Here is a 21,881-nt window from a genome sequence, read left to right as displayed (position 1 = left end):
AGCAGGGGAGACCCTGAATCCTTGAGGTGGGTCCTTCCCCAACCGAGCCCCCTCCTCTCTCCGCTGTGTGCTGCTCCCTTTCCTCTTTTCCCTGCGTTCGCTCACTCTCTCTTTCTCCCTCTTTCTCTCTCTCTTCCAAAATGCTCGCTGTCCGTGTCCCCGCTTCCTCTTCTCCCTCCCTCGGGCCCTTCTCAGTCTGTACCTGAAAAGAAGTTTCTCTACAGAGAATTCGCGGCCATCCCTTCCTCCAAACCTGTTTATGACATCCAGGTACCGGCTGCATGTCCTGCGCACTCCTTGGCTGGAGCGGGGTGGGGGTCCCCTCCTCCTCCCCCTTCGTGTCCATCCCTCTGCCCATGCGTTTGGGCAGCTCTGGCCAGGGGGGGGCTGGGCAATATGGGGAGGGGTCTGCTGAAACACACGCCTCTTCCTCCCCATGCCATGGAGGGTGAAAAACCCTCTTTCCCCATCTTGTGACAACAGTGCATTTGCATCTTGGGTGTTGTGTGTGGTTTCTGGGTATATGGCCGTGTTCTAGCAGCATTTTCTCCTGACGTTTCGCCTGCGTGACCGCATCTCTGTGTACGAACCCACACAATCTCTTTGATCATCTGGAGAGGCCTTGCTCATGCTCCCACCTCCATTGCAAGCGCGATTGGTGGGGACGAGGGACAGGGCCTTCTCGGTGGTCGCCCCCCGACTCTGGAACTCACTCCCCAAGGACATCAGGCATACCCCAACTCTGGCAGTCTTTAGGAGGAGCCTGAAAACGTGGATGTTCCAGTGTGTCTTCCCAGAAAAAGGAAACTCCCAGCAATATTTATTATTTATTTATTTAAGGGTTTTGTATACTGACCTTCTCACCTCTCTTGAGGGACTCAGACTGGTTTCCAACCATAATATCACATACAATCAATAAAACATCATAATTCATATTACAGTCAAACATTAAAACAGCAATTACAATCAATAACTATAATGGTCAGTTGTCACTCTAAAATCGTTGCTCATCCTCCTCCATCCATATCTCAGGGGGTTGGCTCACTCGTCGAATGCCTGTCTCCATAACCAAGCTTTCACCTGTTTCCTAAATGTCAGGATAGACGGGGCGCTTCTGATCTCCAGTGGAGGAGAGTTCCAGAGTCGAGGGGCCACCACCGAGAAGGCCCTGTCCCTCTCGCACTTTATTGTCCCTAAACGCACTTTATTGTGATCCAGGATTGTCTGTACATTTCGTCCCTCTCCAAAACTTCTAGTTATATGTCACCTGGTCATGCCCAGCATTATTTTTAATTTTTTAATTAGGTTTTTAAACGTTGCCGTGTTATTGTTAATGTTTATGGCTTATTTTCTGCTTATGAGTTTTATTTATTTGTTTTGTATTACTGTTGCTATTGTTTTTATTGTTGTATTGTGGGCTCGGCCTCATGTAAGCCGCACCGAGTCCCTTGGGGAGATGGTAGCGGGGTATAAATAAAGTATTATTATTATTATTATTATGTCAGGAGCAAATCCTGCTCGAACACATTGGCCATGCATCCAGGAAAGCACACCTCACCCCAGTGGTTCCAGCTGTGACAACCTTTGACAATACGTTGCTGGGACAGTTGGCCCTCCGTGACCGCTCCCTCTCCGATCTTCCTTCCTTTCTATGCTTGCCCTTTTCCTTACTTCTGAGTGACCACCTGGGTTGACCGCAGCATGCCCCTCTCTCCATGTTTCTGTATTTCTGTTGGGGGAATGTGCTGGGGAAGGGTCTGTTCTTTCCATGGCCAGATAGAGGTTGGAGACCCCTCCCCTTTCCCCTCACCCTGCTCTTCTTCCACTATTCCCCCCCTTCCAAAGTTTCTTGCTTTTTTTCGGACCCTCTAGTTCCCATTAGCTGGGCATTGACTTACAATGGGGGGGAGGGGAGGGTGGCATCGTGAAACCTCCACATGACCAGCCCTTTGTGACCCCCCTCCACTAATTTCTGCTGCTCTTCCAGACGCCGGACCTTGGGGACACCTGCAGATCCCTCCTGAACAACTGCAGCAACAGCAGCAGCCCAGGTGAGCAGTAGAGCTGTGCAAATGACTCGTTAAAAATCCGAAGAATTCGGAAGTTTCGGAAGTCGGAAGACTTTTCAAAGTGTTAGCATGGCCCACTCCAAGAACTTAAGAACCTATGTCAAGTGGTCTAAATTTTCCCACCATCATGTTCTCCAATTTTAGTTGTAGCGCCACTCAGGGGTAAAGCTACGTTTCCCCAAATGCGAGGTCTCTCCCTGCAAGAGTTGCTGGTCTCTGTCCTCTTCACTGAAGGGTAATCCGTCAGCGTGCACACAACATTCTCTCCCTGCAAGAGTTGCTGGTCTCGGCCCTCTTCGCTGAAGGGTAGTCAGTCTGCGTGCACACAACATTTAAGAAAATGCTCTTTTGGGGATCTTATAAAATTGAAACTAAATGTATAAGAATGGCGAGTAAATTGAAATCCTGGACACTATTTACTGCTGATTCTGATGGAATTAATTTTAACATTAAAGGTGCAAAATCCAGCCAAACATTTTGTGAAATGTGCGCACGCTGACCGACTACCCTTCAAAGAAGGGGGCCTAGATCAGCATCTCTTATAATGATGATGATGATGATGATGATGATATATCACACAGTCCTAGCATATAGTATATATAGATCTCGTTTGCTGTGACATGCTGTGCTTTTGTGTCAGTAATAATAATAATTATAATGGTGGTGGTGGTCCCAGTGGTGATGGGCACACTGGGTGCAGTGCCTAAAGACCTTGGCCTTCACTTTTTTTTTCTGTGGTGGCCCCCCGACTCTGGAACACCCTCCCCAAAGACATCAGACAGGATCCTACGTTGGCAGTCTTTAGGAAGAACTTGAAGACTTGGCTGTTCTGATGTGCCTTTCCAGAATAGGAAAATTTATTTATTATTTATTTATTATTTCGAGGTTTTATATACCGACCGTCTCACCTTCAAAGAGGGATTCGGACCGGTTCACAGCATGTGTTAACATACAAAAAATATACAATAACAACACAATGCCACTCCAATACCAAGTCCCAGAAGCACTTTATTAGACTTTAAGATTGCTTGCAGACTGCACTCACCCTAAAATCCGACATACCACCTGTCACATCAACACTTTTAATCTGTACCCATTACATTTGGCCCGGCCCCAGTTTTGTTGTGTTTGGTGTATTGTTTTATTGTTTTTGATATTGCTTTAATTGTTTTGATTTGCTTTAAGTTGTGTATTTGTTACACTATGTTTTGAGGCCTTGGCCTTTGTAAGCCGCATCGAGTCCTTCGGGAGATGGTAGCGGAGTACTAATAAAGATAATAATAATAATAATAATAATAATAATAATAATAATAATAATTGGCACTGACAAAATTACCAACTGCTTTGAGTCCCCCTGGCGGTGAGAAAAGCGGTATATAAATACTGTAAATAAGTAATAAATAATAATAAGTCTGCCAGCTGCAAAAGGCCACCTTACTGGGATCTGCACACATTATTTGCAGATACATCACCCAGTCCTAGACACTTGGGAAGGGTCCAACGTGTGATCCAATACAACAGCCAGCAGAGCGATCTTGTTTGCTGTGGACTCATCTTGTTGTGTTTCCAATAATAATAATAATAATAATAATAATAATAATAATAATAATAATACATCACACTGTCCTAGGCACTTGGGAAATGTCCAACATGGGATCCAATACAACAGCCAGCAGAGTGATCTTGTCTGCTGTGGATTCATCTTGTTGTGTTTCCAATAATAATAATAATAATAATAATAATAATAATAATAATAATACATCACACAGTCCTAGGCACTTGGGAAGTGTCCAACATGGGATCCAATACAACAGCCAGCAGAGTGATCTTGTCTGCTGTGGATTCATCTTGTTGTGTTTCCAATAATAATAATAATAATAATAATAATAATAATAATAATACATCACACAGTCCTAGGCACTTGGGAAGTGTCCAACATGGGATCCAATACAACAGCCAGCAGAGTGATCTTGTCTGCTGTGGATTCATCTTGTTGTGTTTCCAATAATAATAATAATAATAATAATAATAATAATAATAATACATCACACAGTCCTAGGCACTTGGGAAGTGTCCAACATGGGATCCAATACAACAGCCAGCAGAGTGATCTTGTCTGCTGTGGATTCATCTTGTTGTGTTTCCAATAATAATAATAATAATAATAATAATAATAATACATCACACAGTCCTAGGCACTTGGGAAGTGTCCAACATGGGATCCAATACAACAGCCAGCAGAGTGATCTTGTTTGCTGTGGACTCATCTTGTTGTGTTTCCAATAATAATAATAATAATAATAATAATAATAATAATAATAATATTCACTGATACATCACACAGTCCTAGAGACTTGGGAAGTGTCCGACGTGTGATCCAATACAACAGCCAGCAGAGTATCTGCTGTGGACTCATCTTGTTGTGTTTCTAATAATAATAATAATAATAATAATAATAATAATAATAATAATACATCCCACAGTCCTAGACACTTGGGAAGTGTCCGACGTGTGATCCAATACAACAGCCAGCAGAGTGTCTGCTGTGGACTCATCTTGTTGTGTTTCCAATAATAATAATAATAATAATAATAATAATAATAATAATAGTAATACATCACAGAGTCCTAGGCACTTGGGAAGTGTCCAACATGGGATCCAATACAACAGCCAACAGAGTGATCTTGTTTGCTGTGGATTCATCTTGTTGTGTTTCCAATAATAATAATAATAATAATAATAATAATAATAATAATACATCACACAGTCCTAGGCACTTGGGAAGTGTCCAGCATGGGATCCAATACAACAGCCAACAGAGTGATCTTGTTTGCTGTGGACTCATCTTGTTGTGTTTCCAATAATAATAATAATAATAATAATAATAATAATAATAATAATATTCACTGATACATCACACAGTCCTAGAGACTTGGGAAGTGTCCGACGTGTGATCCAATACAACAGCCAGCAGAGTATCTGCTGTGGACTCATCTTGTTGTGTTTCTAATAATAATAATAATAATAATAATAATAATAATAATAATAATAATAATACATCCCACAGTCCTAGACACTTGGGAAGGGTCCGACGTGTGATCCAATACAACAGCCAGCAGAGTGTCTGCTGTGGACTCATGTTGCTGTGTTTCTAATAATAATAATAATTATTATTATTATTATTATTTATTTATGTACCACTCTATCTCTCCTAGGGTCCTCAGGGTGGTTTCCACACATACAATAACACAAAAAAAGATATAATAATAATAATAATAATAATTATTATTATTATTATTATTATTATTAATGGTAGTAGTAGTAGTAGTAGTATTGACACCTGACAGGTGCTACAGCTAAAATTGGAACTCAATTGGAGAACGTGATGGTGGGAACTGTTCAAAATTGTAGACCCCTTGTCATGGAATGAGCCTCGGTCCTAGTGAGCAGCCCTTCCTTCCTGCACCTGTTTACCTGCAGGGAAGACTCTTCCCACCTGACCCCTCTCTCCCCTCCTTCTCTCTCTCTCTCTCTCTCTCCATGTGCAGTGGGTCCGAAGGAGGAGGCCTTGTCCGCCACGCGCCCCCCCGCGGGGTCTCCTCGGGAGGAGGCCGGGCTCTTTGGGGGCCAGCGCGGCCTGGGACACGCTCCGCAGGCGCAGCAGCGCAGCCTGGAGGCCGCCGCCGTCCCCACATAAGGGACCAGCCCCTCCCTCCCTCCCTCCCTCTCTGGGGGGGCTCTGAGGAAGACCACCCCCAGTGCTGGAGCTCTGCCTCCGTGGGCAGCGTGGGCGACACTGGACACTGGACAGCGCAAGCACATGCCTTTCTCGCCTTCCCTCCCCCTCCAGGTCTTGGGGCAAGGGGCAGCGGCGTGGGGCGGAGTGTGTACATACTTTGGGGGCGCAGGGTTGCCAAAGGGCGCCTTGCCCCTCCTCTCGCCTGCCTGCCGTGGGGCTCCTCTGGCGACAGGGAGGGAGGGAGGTGGGGCGACCAGACGGAGCGGAGGGGCGAGGGGCTAGCTGAGTAGAGCAGTCTTGAGCAAGATGGGGGGCAGTGGTCTAGTTGGGTGTAGTAAGTGAGTGAGTGGTGGCGGGGCAGAGGGGTGCGACCCCCAGAGGGACTGCCCACAGCCCCAAGTAGTGAGTGACAGCTCCCCTTGGGTGAGGGTAGACGGGCCTGCCCCCCTTCCCCCACTCAGTGGGCGGCCATTTTAGCAGGAGTTGTTGTTGTTGTTGTTGTGGTGGGTGGTTTTAGGCGGGGCGCTTCCTCCTCCTCCTCGGGCTGCGCGGGGGGGCCGCTTCTTCGCCGATGACGACGACTGACTGACCGTTAGAGCTTCTTGATTTTAACCTGATTTTAGCGTTTGTTTTAATGAGCAATGAGGGGGGGGCGATCAGGCGGGGGTGGGGCGCTGGCTGACTAACTTATGACTTCCTGGGTGCTGGGCGGTGGCCCCGGGGCCCCTCGGCCCCTCTCCCCCCTCCCCCCCTCCCTCCGAGAGGGGCCCCGGCGGGCCACCCAGACTGTAACTAGCAACATTTGTACAACCAAAGAGATCTATTTTGTGGTTCAAGGACAATAAAAGTTTACTTTACATTTCGGGGGACACTTTCTTTCGCGGCTCGGGGATCCTGCCCGCGTTGGCCCAGGTCCCTGTCCGTCTGCGGCCATTCTGAGGGCCCCAAATTGGCCCAGAAGGCAATGCCAAGGCCAGCCCAGCAGAAGGCACACCTGGCCAGGTGGATCCCTCTCTAGGAGATGCCGGCCCTTGGCTGTCCCCTCCCTTCTGGTCAGAGAATTGGTAGCATCACCCCCACACACAGACACACAGACACCCCACACATACCCCTCCTCTCCCACTTTGGGAGCCCTCTGCCCCCAAAGCCCCCCACCCAGTGTCTGCCCTCCATTCCAACCCTTCTGCTGCTCCCTCAGAGGTGGACCCATATGAGGCCGAGCTGCTTTGGGAAGTCTAGCCCGGCTGCAGAACCACAGGATCCTAGAGTTGGAAGAGATGGCAGGTTGGAAGACAAGACTAACTGGGTTTTTGTAGGTTTTTTCGGGCTATATGGCCATGTTCATGCAAGGCAATTTAGGTTTCTCGGTTGTTAGACTGATCATAGAATCAAAGAGTTGGAAGAGACCTCCTGGGCCATCATCCAGTCCAGCCCCATTCTGCCAAGAAGCAGGAATATGGCATTCAAATCACCCCTGACAGATGGCCATCCAGCCTCTGTTTAAAAGCTTCCAAAGAAGGAGCCTCCACCACACTCCCTCCGGGGCAGAGAGTTCCACTGCTGAACGGCTCCCACAGTCAGGAAGTTATAGAATCCTAGAATCAAAGAGTTGGAAGAGACCTCCTGGGCCATCCAGTCCAGCCCCATTCTGCCAAGAAGCAGGAATATTGCATTCAAATCACCCCTGACAGATGGCCATGCAGCCTCTGCTTAAAAGCTTCCAAAGAAGGAGCCTCCACCACACTCCGGAGCAGAGAGTTCCACTGCTGAACGGCTCTCACAGTCAGGAAGTTATAAAATCATAGAATCAAAGAGTTGGAAGAGACCTCATGGGCCATCATCCAGTCCAGCCCCATTCTGCCAAGAAGCAGGAATATTGCATTCAAAGCACCCCTGACAGATGGCCATCCAGCCTCTGCTTAAAAGCTTCCAAAGAAGGAGCCTCCACCACACTCCGGAGCAGAGAGTTCCACTGCTGAACAGCTCTCACAGTCAGGAAGTTATAGAATCAAAGAGTTGGAAGAGACCTCCTGGGCCATCATCCAGTCCAACCCCATTCTGCCAAGAAGCAGGAATATTGCATTCAAATCACCCCTGACAGATGGCCATCCAGCCCCTGTTTAAAAGCTTCCAAATAAGGAGCCTCCACCACACTCCCTCCGGGGCAGGGAGTTCCACTGCTGAACGGCTCTCACAGTCAGGAAGTTATAGAATCCTAGAATCCTAGAGTTGGAAGAGACCTCATGGGCCATCATCCAGTCCAACCCCATTCTGCCAAGAAGCAGGAATATTGCATTCAAATCACCCCTGACAGATGGCCATCCAGCCTCTACTTAATAATAATAATAATAATAATAATAATAATAATAATAATAATAATAGAGTTGGAAGAGACCTCCTGGGCCTTCATCCAGTCCACCCCCATTCTGCCAAGAAGCAGGAATATTGCATTCAAATCACCCCTGACAGATGGCCATCCAACCTCTGCTTAAAAGCTTCCAAAGAAGGAGCCTCCACCACACTCCCTCCGGGGCAGAGAGTTCCACTGCTGAACGGCTCTCACAGTCAGGAAGTTCATCCTAGAGTTGGAAGAGACCTCCTGGGCCATCATCCAGTCCAACCCCATTCTGCCAAGAAGCAGGAATATTGCATTCAAATCACCCCTGACAGATGGCCATCCAGCCTCTACTTAATAATAATAATAATAATAATAATAATAATAATAATAATAATAATAGAGTTGGAAGAGACCTCCTGGGCCTTCATCCAGTCCACCCCCATTCTGCCAAGAAGCAGGAATATTGCATTCAAATCACCCCTGACAGATGGCCATCCAGCCTCTGCTTAAAAGCTTCCAAAGAAGGAGCCTCCACCACACTCCAGAGCAGAGAGTTCCACTGCTGAACAGCTCTCACAGTCAGGAAGTTATAGAATCATAGAATCAAAGAGTTGGAAGAGACCTCCTGGGCCTTCATCCAGTCCAACCCCATTCTGCCAAGAAGCAGGAATATTGCATTCAAATCACCCCTGACAGATGGCCATCCAACCTCTGCTTAAAACCTTCCAAAGAAGAAGCCTCCACCACACTCCGTAGCAGAGAGTTCCACTGCTGAACGGCTCCCACAGTCAGGAAGTTATAGAATCATAGAATCAAAGAGTTGGAAGAGACCTCCTGGGCCTTCATCCAGTCCAACCCCATTCTGCCAAGAAGCAGGAATATTGCATTCAAATCACCCCTGACAGATGGCCATCCAGCCTCTGTTTAAAAGCTTCCAAAGAAGGAGCCTCCACCACACTCCGGAGCAGAGAGTTCCACTGCTGAACGGCTCTCACAGTCAGGAAGTTATAGAATCATAGAATCAAAGAGTTGGAAGAGACCTCCTGGGCCATCATCCAGTCCAACCCCATTCTGCCAAAAAGCAGGAATATTGCATTCAAAGCACCCCTGACAGATGGCCATCCAGCCTCTGCTTAAAAGCTTCCAAAGAAGGAGCCTCCACCACACTCTGGAGCAGAGAGTTCCACTGCTGAACGGCTCTCACAGTCAGGAAGTTATAGAATCATAGAATCAAAGAGTTGGAAGAGACCTCCTGGGCCATCATCCAGTCCAGCCCCATTCTGCCAAGAAGCAGGAATATTGCATTCAAATCACCCCCGACAGATGGCCATCCAGCCTCTGCTTAATAATAATAATAATAATAATAATAATAATAATAATAATAATAGAGTCAAAGAGTTGGAAGAGACCTCATAGGCCATCCAGTCCAACCCCATTCTGCCAAGAAGCAGGAATATTGCATTCAAAGCACCCCTGACAGATGGCCATCCAACCTCTGCTTAAAAGCTTCCAAAGAAGGAGCCTCCACCACACTCCCTCCAGGGCAGAGAGTTCCACTGCTGAACGGCTCCCACAGTCAGGAAGTTATAGAATCATAGAATCAAAGAGTTGGAAGAGACCTCCTGGGCCTTCATCCAGTCCAACCCCATTCTGCCAAGAAGCAGGAATATTGCATTCAAATCACCCCTGACAGATGGCCATCCAGCCTCTGTTTAAAAGCTTCCAAAGAAGGAGCCTCCACCACACTCCGGAGCAGAGAGTTCCACTGCTGAACGGCTCTCACAGTCAGGAAGTTATAGAATCATAGAATCAAAGAGTTGGAAGAGACCTCCTGGGCCATCATCCAGTCCAACCCCATTCTGCCAAAAAGCAGGAATATTGCATTCAAATCACCCCTGACAGATGGCCATCCAGCCTCTGCTTAAAAGCTTCCAAAGAAGGAGCCTCCACCACACTCCCTCCGGGGAAGGCAGAGAGTTCCACTGCTGAACGGCTCTCACAGTCAGGAAGTTCTTCCTCGTGTTCAGATGGAATCTCCTCTCTTGCAAAGCACAGCCACAGGCACTCCCTGCCCAAAATGAGGAGCCTGTTCCTGGGTACCTGGAACAGTACCATGGATTGGGGCGGAGGGGATCATGGTGGGTGCCCCCAAAGAGGGCACGAGAGGGGGCGCCTGGTCCAGGACACCTTTATTGACACCTTCTTTCCCTCCTTGAAAGAGAAAGGCGCATTAGGGGAGTGGGTGAGAGTGGGCCAAATCGAAGGAAAGGGCCTCCTGGGTGTGTGTGTGGGGGGGGGCATGTATGGGGCGTTCAGTGGGGGAGAGGAGACCATGGGGCAAAAGAAGCTCTTCTGTGGAGACTTCTCCTGCTGGAAAAGAACAAAGCAGGAGGGGAGTTAGGGCGTCCCCTCCCTCTTTGGAGCCCCCCAGGTGTGGCCCCCCTCCTGCCCACCTGGGGCGCCTACCGGCTCCGGGAGAGGAGCACCTCGATGGGGAGGAAGCGCTGGAGCAGCTCCGGAGCCGGCTGGCGCTGCTTGGTGACCAGGAAGAGCTTGAAGCGCTTCGTCCGGCCCGCCTGGAACTCGGTCTCGTCGTACTCGGGCCCGTCGGTCGGCCTCCGGAGAGAGAGGTACCTGCGATGGGCAGAGCGATCCCTGGCTTGGATCTGACCACTGCTTCCCAAGTGACCGCCACCCCCCTTCCTGGGATGATTGGCTCTCTGTTGATGTGGGTCCCACACAGGCTTTGCCGCGGTGAGAAGTGGGTTGCCATTACCCGGTTCTATGACCCACCTCTCGTTCTCCAGGATCTTCCGGCTGAACACCACGTCGGTCAAGCCGCTCTCCAGCCGCTCCAGCTGCTTCGTCACCGTGTCGAACATGTTCACCTCCATCATGTCCAGCACAATAGGCTTCCCATAGCTAGAGGCGTTGGGTGAGAGCTTCTGGTCAGGGGGGTGGGGGTGGAGGAGGCACCCTCATTTACCAGGGGCCAACGCAGACCCCGACCCACCTGGGCAGACCCCCTCCACCCCCATAGCTAGTGGTATTGGGTGAGAGCTTCTGGTCAGGGGGGTGGGGGTGGAGGAGGCACCCCCATTTACCAGGGGCCAATGCAGACCCCAACCCACCTGGGCAGACCCCCTCCACCCCCATAGCTAGTGGCATTGGGTGAGAGCTTCTGGTCAGGGGGGTGGGGGTGGAGGAGGCACCCCCATTTACCAGGGGCCAATGCAGACCCCGACCCACCTGGGCAGACCCCCTCCACCCCCATAGCTAGTGGCATTGGGTGAGAGCTTCTGGTCAGGGGGGTGGGGGTGGAGGAGGCACCCCCATTTACCAGGAGCCAACGCAGACCCCGACCCACCTGGGCAGACCCCCTCCACCCCCATAGCTAGTGGCATTGGGTGAGAGCTTCTGGTCAGGGGGGTGGGGGTGGAGGAGGCACCCCCATTTACCAGGGGCCAATGCAGACCCCGACCCACCTGGGCAGACCCCCTCCACCCCCATAGCTAGTGGCATTGGGTGAGAGCTTCTGGTCAGGGGGGTGGGGGTGGAGGAGGCACCCCCATTTACCAGGAGCCAACGCAGACCCCGACCCACCTGGGCAGACCCCCTCCACCCCCATAGCTAGTGGCATTGGGTGAGAGCTTCTGGTCAGGGGGGTGGGGGTGGAGGAGGCACCCCCATTTACCAGGGGCCAACGCAGACCCCGACCCACCTGGGCAGACCCCCTCCACCCCCATAGCTAGTGGCATTTGGTGAGAGCTTCTGGTCAGAGGGGCGGGGGTGGAGGAGGCACCCCCATTTACCAGGGGCCAACACAGACCCTGGCCCACCTGGGCAGACCCCCCCACCCCCCACATCAAGCAGGTGGACAGGTTCCCTTCTCTCACCGGATCGAGCCCAGCAGGGCCAGGCGGAGGGTCTCCAAAGCCATGTCACTGGGGTTCACGGTGTTCAGGTAATTGGTGTCCCGGTACCGCAAGAAAATGGCTGCCTGTCCCGAAGGGTCTATGACCAGTGGCCACCTGCGCAGGGAGGGCGGGAGGGATCAGGGAGGGTAAGGAAAACCCTCTCAGTGGCCACACCCCGTAAAACCTTCTCAGTGGCCACACCCCGTAAAACCCTCTCAGTGGCCACACCCCGTAAAACCCTCTCAGTGGCCGCACCCCGTAAAACCCTCTCAGTGGCCGCACCCCGTAAAACCCTCTCAGTGGCCACACCCCGTAAAACCCTCTCAGTGGCCACACCCCGTAAAACCCTCTCAGTGGCCATACCCCGTAAAACCCTCTCAGTGGCCACACCCCGTAAAACCCTCTCAGTGGCCACACCCCGTAAAACCCTCTCAGTGGCCACACCCCGTAAAACCCTCTCAGTGGCCGCACCCCGTAAAACCCTCTCAGTGGCCGCACCCCGTAAAACCCTCTCAGTGGCCACACCCCGTAAAACCCTCTCAGTGGCCACACCCCGTAAAGCCCTCTCAGTGGCCACACCCCGTAAAACCCTCTCAGTGGCCACACCCCGTAAAACCCTCTCAGTGGCCACACCCCGTAAAACCCTCTCAGTGGCCACACCCCGTAAAACCCTCTCAGTGGCCACACCCCGTAAAACCCTCTCAGTGGCCACACCCCGTAAAACCCTCTCAGTGGCCACACCCCGTAAAACCCTCTCAGTGGCCACACCCCGTAAAACCCTCTCAGTGGCCACACCCCGTAAAACCCTCTCAGTGGCCACACCCCGTAAAACCCTCTCAGTGGCCGCACCCCGTAAAACCCTCTCAGTGGCCGCACCCCGTAAAACCCTCTCAGTGGCCACACCCCGTAAAACCCTCTCAGTGGCCGCACCCCGTAAAACCCTCTCAGTGGCCGCACCCCGTAAAACCCTCTCAGTGGCCACACCCCGTAAAACCCTCTCAGTGGCCGCACCCCGTAAAACCCTCTCAGTGGCCACACCCCGTAAAACCCTCTCAGTGGCCACACCCCGTAAAACCCTCTCAGTGGCCACACCCCGTAAAACCCTCTCAGTGGCCACACCCTGTAAAACCCTCTCAGTGGCCACACCCCGTAAAACCCTCTCAGTGGCCACACCCCGTAAAACCCTCTCAGTGGCCGCACCCCGTAAAACCCTCTCAGTGGCCACACCCCGTAAAACCCTCTCAGTGGCCACACCCCGTAAAACCCTCTCAGTGGCCACACCCCGTAAAACCCTCTCAGTGGCCACACCCCGTAAAACCCTCTCAGTGGCCACACCCCGTAAAACCCTCTCAGTGGCCACACCCCGTAAAACCCTCTCAGTGGCCACACCCCGTAAAACCCTCTCAGTGGCCACACCCCGTAAAACCCTCTCAGTGGCCACACCCTGTAAAACCCTCTCAGTGGCCGCACCCCGTAAAACCCTCTCAGTGGCCGCACCCCGTAAAACCCTCTCAGTGGCCACACCCCGTAAAATCCTCTCAGTGGCCACACCCCGTAAAACCCTCTCAGTGGCCACACCCTGTAAAACCCTCTCAGTGGCCACACCCTGTTGGTCAACCCACAAAAGGCAGAGAGGGTCACCTGTCCCGACAGGGTTGAGGTCCCCCGCTCCACTCACCGCCCGTCTGCCTCTATTTTTCCTCCCACGTCTTTCAGAAGGACTTCGTCCAGCTCTTGCACTGAGCACTTCAGGCCGGGCAGTTCGGACGCTGAGCCTGGCGAGAGGGAGCAGGTGGGCTGGACATGCATGTGCTCCTGACCCACCCCAGAATGGAGCCCCAGCCTTGCTAGCTGTTCAGGTGGTCCCAGAGTGGACCACCTGCAGAACCTCAGGTGCAGAGAGAGCAGGGCTTGGGAGAGTGGGTTCTGGTAGATAGCTGCCCCCTAAACAATTTCTGCATTGTATTGTCGAAGGCTTTCATGGCTGGAATCACTAGGTTCTTGTGGGTTTTTCCGGGCTATATGGCCATGTTCTAGAGGCATTCTCTCCTGACGTTTCGCCTGCATCTATGGCAAGCATCCTCAGAGGTATGAGGTCTGTTGGAAGTAGGAAAAATGGGTTTATCTATCTGTGGAATGGCTGGGGTGGGGCAAGGAGCTCTTCCCTGCTGCAGTTAGGTGTGAATGTTTAGCTGATCACCTTCATTAGCATTTGAAGGCCTGCCTGAGCCTGGGAAAATCTGTTACTGGGAGGTGTTAATCTGTGCCTGGTTTTTTCCTCTCTGTTGTTTAGCTGTTATAATTTTAGACACGCATCAAGGAACATGAAAGGCACTGAAGACTACTTCAACCAGAGAAGTCAGCCATAGCAGAGCACCTGGGGAACCAGCCTGGACACAGCATATTATTGGAGAACACAGAAATGCTGGACCACACCAACAACCACCATGTCAGACTACACAGAGAAGCCATTGAAATCCACAAGAAGCATGTGGACAATTTCAACAGAAAGGAAGAGACCATGAAAATGAACACAATCTGGCTACCAGTATTAAAAAACTCTAAAATTATAACAGCTAAACAACAGAGAGGAAAAAACCAGGTACAGATTAACACCTCCCAGCAACAGATTTTCCCAGGCTCAGGCAGGCCTCCAAATGCTAACGAAGGTGATCAGTTGAAACATTCACACCTAGCTCAAACAGGGAAGAGCTCCTTGCCCCACCCCAGCCATTCCACAGATATATAAACCCATTTTTCCTACTTCCAACAGACCTCACAACCTCTGAGGATGCTTGCCATAGATGCAGGCGAAACGTCAGGAGAAATGCCTCTAGAACATGGCTCTATAGCCCGAAAAAAACCCACAAGAACCTAATTTCTGCATTGGTTGTCTGGAATGGCGTGCTCCTGTGGGGCTTGGCGGCCAAATCATTGGTCCTTCCTGCGTGGCAAAGTTGTCCCCTGGACTGGGAGACAAGGGGGCCACTTCCCCCAAAGCATGGCTGAGGCTCCCCAGGTCCCTCCTGGCTCAGGGCTAAAGCAGAAAAGCTGCCCACAGCCCCACCGGGCTCAGAAGGTTGTGCTTCTGCAGGTGATGCTCCGGCAATGGGGCAGAGACCCAGGTCCACCTGCCCTTGCCCCCATTCGCTTGACCCACCGTCCTGCATCTGTTCTCGCAGCTTGAGCCGGGCCAGAGAGAGGCGCTCCTCCGCTTCCTCCACCGTCCCTCGGAGACGCTCCACCACCGCCTCTGCGTCAGCAATCGCCTGCCCAGGGAAGGAAGGAAGGGAAAGGAAGGAAGGAAGGAAAGAAGGAAGGAAGGGAGGAAAGGAAAGGAAAGGAGGAAGCGAAGGAAAGAAAGGAGGGAGGGAGGATGGAAGGAAGGAAGGGAAAGGAAAGGAGAGGAGGGAAGGAAGGAAAGAAAGGAGGGAGGAAAGGAAAGGAAAGGAAGAAGCGAAGGAAAGAAAGGAGGGAGGGAGGATGGAAGGAAGGAAGGGAAAGGAAAGGAGAGGAGGGAAGGAAGGAAGGAAAGAAAGGAGGATGGGAAGGGAAGGAAAGGAGGAAGCGAATGAAAGAAAGGAGGGAGGGAGGATGGAAGGAAGGGAAAGGAAAGGAGGGAGGGAAGGAAGGAAGGAAAGGAAAGGAGGAAGCGAAGGAAAGAAAGGAGGGAGGATGGATGGAAGGAAGGGAAGGGAAAGGAGGGAGGGAGGAAGGAAGGAAGGGAAAGGAAAGGAAGCAAAAGAAGGAAAGAAAGGTGGGAGGGAGGAAGGAAGGGAAAGGAGGAAGGAAAGAAAAGGAAAGGAGGAAGGAAGGAAGGAAGGTAAAGGAAAGGGGGAAAGAAAGGAAAGGAAAAGAGGAAGCAAGGAGGGAAAGGAAAGGAGGAAGGAAAGAAAGGAGGGAAGGAAGGAAGGAAGGAAAGGAAAGGAGGAAGCGAAGGAAAGAAAGGAGGGAGGATGGATGGAAGGAAGGGAAAGGAAAGGAGGGAGGGAGGAAGGAAGGGAAAGGAAAGGAGGAAGCAAAGGAAGGAAGGAAAGAAAGGAAAGGAAAGGAGGAAGGAAAGGAAAGGAAAGGAGGAAGCAAAGGAAGGAAAGGAGGAAGGAAGGAAAGGAAAGGAAAGGAGGAAGCAAAGGAAGGAAGGAAAGGAGGAAGAAAGGTAGGAAGGAAGCCCTTTAGAAAGGGAGGCAGAGCTGGCAACCCTAATTGATACCCACAGGCCACCACGGTTGACTCCCATCAGAGAGAGAAAGAGGAGCAAAATGCCCTCCTCTCCCCTTGCAGCCCAAGCAGGATGGAAGTTTCTCTGTAGCCCAGGCATGGGCAGACTTCGGCCTCCCCTCCACGTGTTTTGGACTCCAACTCCCACCATTCCCAACAGCCTCAGGCTCCTTCCTTTTTCCCCTCAGCTGCTTAAGCAGAAATGAGAAGAAAAGGAAGGGGCCTGAGGCTGTTAGGAATGGTGGGAGTTGGAGTCCTCACCTGGAGGGGAGCCCGAAGTCATAGAATCATAGAATCAAAGAGTTGGAAGAGACCTCATGGGCCATCCAGTCCAACCCCATTCTGCCAAGAAGCAGGAATATTGCATTCAAATCACCCCTGACAGATGGCCATCCAGCCTCTGCTTAAAAGCTTCCAAAGAAGGAGCCTCCACCACACTCCCTCCGGGGCAGAGAGTTCCACTGCTGAACGGCTCTCACAGTCAGGAAGTTCTTCCTAATGTTCAGATGGAATCTCCTCTCTTGTAGTTTGAAGCCTGGGTAGCCTGGGCTTCTGACAGAGTCAGAGGGGACACTGGGGCCACCCAACCCACCCCACCCCACCCCTCTCTGCCACCAGAAAGGAGCCACAGCAAGTGCTCACTTGGAGGGTGATCTCTGCGTTGCCCATTTGCTTCCTCTGGCACTTGTCGTGCTCCGTGATGCGCCGGTTCATCTCACAGTAGGCCTGCTGCAGCTGTAACGGGATTGGCGTTGGGGGGGGGGGCAAGACTGTAGTCAGCTGAAGGGGGCTGGGTGGGGAGGGGGGCTCACCCCACATTTCTGTCTGGTCAGGAAGTGGGAGAGGGCCAAGGGGCACCTGGACAGGCTGAGGGTGCCACGGGATGGCTGGGCACCAGTGTGGGATAGAGGAAAGGCACTCTGCATCATGTGGGGCTTCCAATGGAGGGGCCCACCCCACAACACCCCCCCCCCATTGCCGACCTCTTTGTTGCTTCGCTCGTACTCTTTGGCCAGGGTCTCCACCTCCTCTGTCATCCTGGGGGTGGGGAGGGGGAAAGGGAGGGAAGAGCAGGGTCACAGAGTGTAAGACTGTAGGCTTTATATAGCAATATTAAATAACCACTCACAAGCCGGCTTTGCTTCGAAATGAATATATTGCTTGTATCTGCAGCAAAGAAAGACACTATTGACTTTTCCCCACCACCACTTCCTTTTATACACTTTTCCTGCCCATCTCCCCCCTCTTCTAAGTTTCCTTATTAGAACTTATCATAGAATCATAGAATCAAAGAGTTGGAAGAGACCTCCTGGGCCATCATCCAGTCCAACCCCATTCTGCCAAGAAGCAGGAATATTGCATTCAAAGCACCCCTGACAGATGGCCATCCAGCCTCTATTTAAAAGCTTCCAAAGAAGGAGCCTCCACCACACTCCGGGGCAGAGAGTTCCACTGCTGAACGGCTCTCACAGTCAGGAAGTTCTTCCTCATGTTCAGATGGAATCTCTTCTCTTGTAGTTTGAACTTGTTGCTTCACAAGTTCCAATACAAGGTTTCCAGCGCTCTCTGCCGGCTTCAAAATGTCACAGAGAGGAAATTGAGGCAGGCAGGATGATTCAGACAGGATGTCATGGAGGGAATTTGTGATGTCTTCATGCCCTCAGAGGGGCAAAAGGAAAGGGCCTGAGGACCTCACAACCTCTGAGGATGCCTGCCATAGATGCAGGCAAAACATCAGGAGAGAATGTTTCTAAGCACATGACCATACAACCTGAAAAACCTACAACAACCCAGAAGGTTGACAGTTTGAAGCCTGGGTCAGGGTGAGTGCCTGAGGTCAAAGGGTAGTTGGGTCAGCCTGTGCGCCCCTCCTCTTTGGGCGGGGCCCTCATGGGATGGGGAGGCCAAGGAGTGCGCAGCTTGCAGTGCGTGTGGGGAGGCTTTGCAAGCCATCCTGGCCTTTGCACCTCGCGTGCAAGGAGGACCCTTGCTCAACACTGCTCTCTGGGGCTGAGCTGGATGGCCAGGAACGCCGAGGGTCTGCTCACCGGCGCGTCTCCGCTTCCTTCTGCCGCTGGTCCTGCTGGGCCCTGCGCTGCCGCTCTGCCTCCATCTTCTGGAGCATGGAGTCCGTCAGGCTGTGGTCCCAGGAGGTCAAGATGGCCACTAAGCCCTCCAGAGAGGCCACCTGGGCAGAGAGGAGGGAGCCCACGGCATTTGGGGAAAGGCAACCCCCTCAACAACCACAAAGTGGAGCAGCCCCCACCCCTACCCCACCCCAAAGGAGAGTGAAGGTGTGGGGTTGTTGCATTACCTGTTCGGGGGTGTTGCCGTCGTCGGCATAGAGCCGAGGGTCTGCCCCGTTCTGCAGGAGCAGCTCCACGGCTGCCAGATGCCCCCCAAACGCCGCCCGGTAGAGAGGGGTCCGGTTGAAGGCACCCTGCAGGCCAATGGGGTCAAAGGTCAGTGTGAGTGGGGAGGGGGCTCAAGGTACCGTTAACCCCAAAGGCAGGAGGAGGAGCACCCCCAAATTGGGGAGCACACACAGGGTTCCTCTACATTCACAGCCTCAAGGCGGGCTGCAGACCCTGCCCCATGGCTCTTGGTGGGTGAGTGGGCTTGATGACTAAAGACCCTCCCCATTAATGCACAGCAAGGCGACTTCTCAGCATCAGGACGACACTAGCTTTGGCTCGCTGACTCTAATAGGCTTTGACCTATTCATTTTTCTCGGGATGATACTAGCTTTGGCCCACTGACATTAAGAGGCTTTGGCCTACCCACTCTCATGAGGACGACACTAGCTTCTTCTCGGGACAATACTAGCTTTGGCCCACTGACTAACAGGCTTCGGCCTACTCACTCCCTCAGGATGGCACTACCTTGACCCACTAACTCTAACAAACTTTGGCCTACTTACTTTCCTCAGGACGATACTAAATTTGGCCCACTGACTCTAACAGGTTTTGACCTACTCACTCTCATTAGGACGGCACTAGCTTTAGCCCACTGACTCTAAAAGGCTTCGGCCTACTCACTCTCCTCAGGGCCACACTAGCTTTGGCTCACTGACTCTAACAGGCTTCGGCCTACTCACTCTCCTCAGGGCAACACTAGCTTTGGCCCACTGACTATCAGGCTTCAGCCTACTCACTCTCCTCATGACGGCACTAGCTTTGGCCCACTGACTCTAACAAGCTTTGGCCTACTTACTTTCCTCAGTGCAATACTAGCTTTGGCCCACTAACTCTAACAGGCTTCGGCCTGCTCACTCTCCTCAGGACGACACTAGCTTTGGCCCACTGACTCTAACAGGCTTCGACCTAAACACTCTCCTCAGGACGACACTAGCTTTGGCCCACTGACTCTAGCAGGCTTCGGCCTACTCACTCTCCTCAGGGCAACAGTAGCTTTGGCCCATTCACTGTAACAGGCTTCGGCCTACTCACTCTCCTCATGACGGCACTAGCTTTGGCCCACTGACTCTAACAAGCTTTGGCCTACTTACTTTCCTCAGTACAATACTAGCTTTGGCCCACTAACTCTAACAGGCTTCGGCCTACTCACTCTCCTCAGGACGACACTAGCTTTGGCCCACTGACTCTAACAGGCTTCGACCTAAACACTCTCCTCAGGACGACACTAGCTTTGGCCCACTGACTCTAGCAGGCTTCGGCCTACTCACTCCCTCGGGACGACACTAGCTTTGGCCCACTAACTCTAACAGGCTTCGGCCTACTCACTCTCCTCAGAGCAACACTAGCTTTGGCCCACTGACTCTAACAGGCTTCGGCCTACTCACTCCCTCGGGACGACACTAGCTTTGGCCCACTGACTCTAACAGGCTTCGGCCTACTCACTCTCCACAGGACAACACTAGCTTTGGCCCACTGACTTTAACAGGCTTCGGCCTACTCACTCTCCTCAGGACGACACTAGCTTTGGCCCACTGAGGTTAACACGCTTCGACCTACACACCCTCTTCTGGACGACACTAGCTTTGGCTTATTGACTCTAACAGGCTTCAACCTACTCACTCTCCTCAGGGCAACACTAGCATGGGCCTGCTGACTCTAACAGGCTTTGGCCTACTCATTCTCCTTAGGGCAACGCTAGCTTTGGCCCACTGACTCTAACAGGCTTCGGCCTACTCACTCTCCTCAGGACGACACTAACTAGGCCCACTGACGTAAACAGGCTTCAGCCTATTCATTCTCCTCAGGACGACACTGGCTTTGACCCTCTGACTCTAAAAGGCTTCGGCCTACTCACTCTCATTAGGACGGCACTTACTTCAGTCCATTGACTAAAAGGCTTCGGCCTACTCACTCTCCTCAGGACAACACTAGCTTTGGCCCACTGACTAACAGGCTTCGGCCTACTCACTCTTTCAGTGCTTGACTCAGTTTTGTAATCGAAATACCCAATTAATTTGTAATATTTCTGACAGCACTTCAATTTTTGATTACCAAAATCCCGTAAAACAGTTATTAATCACTCCTAAACCACTTATAACTATCTCAAACGTATCTGTAGCTGACTGATAAGTTGTGTACCCTTATAGGCTGAACACATGAAAGCCGTGAGTAAACCAACCAAAGTCTACTTTATTATGTCTCTTGATTGCGTAATATAAACAAGTTGTTTCACGGGAGAATAGATATATTTTGGGGCACTGAAAAACACTCCTTTTTCATGCACTGGCATATTCTCTGTTTCCTACCAGATCAAAGACAACCGGTTATTCAGTCTAACAACTGAAGCTAATTGCTTTTCATAATTACATCTGGTTGTATACCACTTGAGGAGATTCTACTCCAAAGGGTTGTTGGCTCTTCTCTAAAAGGTTATGAATACCATTTTCTAAAAGGTCATCCTTTCCTAGAAAGACGGGGTTCCTGCACTTCCGCAGATCTTGCCCGCAGGAAACCCTCTTCCGCGCTCACCCGGCTGTTGGGGTCGGCCCCGTTCTCGATCAGCATCCGGATGGCTTCGGGGTGCCCCCCGCCCGCGGCCTCGGAGAGTGGGGTGTTGCCGTTGGCATCTGTGCAGTCCACCATCTCCAGGTGGTGCCGGAGGCGCAGCGCCCGCCCGGCCTCGTCCGAGCCCACACCGCTCTGCGTGTCCAGCTGGGCCACCTGCCAAGAAGGGGAGTCCAGGAGGAAGAAAGTGCTGCTGGGAAAGGGTGGCCACCTTGACCCCTAGGGAGGCTCCAAGGAGGGGAGGCCCTACCACCGCCGTGACAGGTCTCCAGGAAACCTGTCCCGGGTCTCCGGCCAGAGGTGGCTCTACCCCATCGCACAGGGGAGGGTCCCCCCACCTCGGCGCTCCTGCCTGGCCCACCTCCTTGAGGACGGCCTTCATCTCCTCCACGTCGCCCTCGAAGGCGGCCTCCAGCATCCTCTTCCTCCGGCGCTGGGCCTCCTGCCGCCGCCGCTTCTCCTCCTCCTCCTTCCTCCGCTCCCGCTCCGCCTCCGCCTGCTCCCGCTTCACCAGGGCCACAAAGGCCTGCCAAGGGGAGCGGAAGGACAGCCATGGAGGGCCAGGAACCGGGCAGGGGCGAGGGGCCACTCCGCGGAGACCCTGCCTCGCTCCCTTGC

General features: G+C 52.0%; 2 protein-coding genes across 9 annotated transcripts in view; one reads left to right on the top strand and one right to left on the bottom strand.

Moving 5' to 3' along the window:
• Positions 1-6,667, top strand: part of SCRIB (scribble planar cell polarity protein) — an 86,517-nt gene extending 79,850 nt beyond the window's left edge. For 6 of the 7 annotated variants that reach the window (XM_067467196.1, XM_067467192.1, XM_067467190.1 and 3 more), the window contains 3 exons: positions 196-270; positions 1,988-2,051; positions 5,618-6,667. In XM_067467196.1, the coding sequence (XP_067323297.1) occupies positions 196-270; positions 1,988-2,051; positions 5,618-5,766 (288 nt within the window). In that variant the 3' untranslated portion in view covers positions 5,767-6,667. The remainder of the gene's footprint in view (positions 1-195; positions 271-1,987; positions 2,052-5,617) is intronic. The other variant, XM_067467193.1, reaches the window with a different exon arrangement.
• A 3,600-nt stretch (positions 6,668-10,267) lies between these two features.
• Positions 10,268-21,881, bottom strand: part of IQANK1 (IQ motif and ankyrin repeat containing 1) — a 17,646-nt gene continuing 6,032 nt past the window's right edge. The window contains exons 4-15 of one of the 2 annotated variants that reach the window (XM_067467188.1): positions 21,625-21,789; positions 21,228-21,419; positions 18,596-18,721; positions 18,330-18,469; positions 17,265-17,319; positions 16,924-17,016; positions 15,224-15,332; positions 13,742-13,838; positions 12,043-12,177; positions 10,940-11,068; positions 10,600-10,780; positions 10,268-10,516 (exon numbers count right to left, since the gene is read on the bottom strand). In XM_067467188.1, the coding sequence (XP_067323289.1) occupies positions 10,609-10,780; positions 10,940-11,068; positions 12,043-12,177; positions 13,742-13,838; positions 15,224-15,332; positions 16,924-17,016; positions 17,265-17,319; positions 18,330-18,469; positions 18,596-18,721; positions 21,228-21,419; positions 21,625-21,789 (1,413 nt within the window). In that variant the 3' untranslated portion in view covers positions 10,268-10,516; positions 10,600-10,608. The remainder of the gene's footprint in view (positions 10,517-10,599; positions 10,781-10,939; positions 11,069-12,042; positions 12,178-13,741; positions 13,839-15,223; positions 15,333-16,923; positions 17,017-17,264; positions 17,320-18,329; positions 18,470-18,595; positions 18,722-21,227; positions 21,420-21,624; positions 21,790-21,881) is intronic. The other variant, XM_067467187.1, reaches the window with a different exon arrangement.

Source organism: Anolis sagrei, chromosome 4 (genome assembly GCF_037176765.1).
Source record: "Anolis sagrei isolate rAnoSag1 chromosome 4, rAnoSag1.mat, whole genome shotgun sequence".
NCBI lineage: Eukaryota > Metazoa > Chordata > Lepidosauria > Squamata > Dactyloidae > Anolis > Anolis sagrei.
The sequence above is the reverse complement of the archived record's forward strand: the minus strand, read 5'-3'. Positions and strand labels throughout refer to the sequence as shown.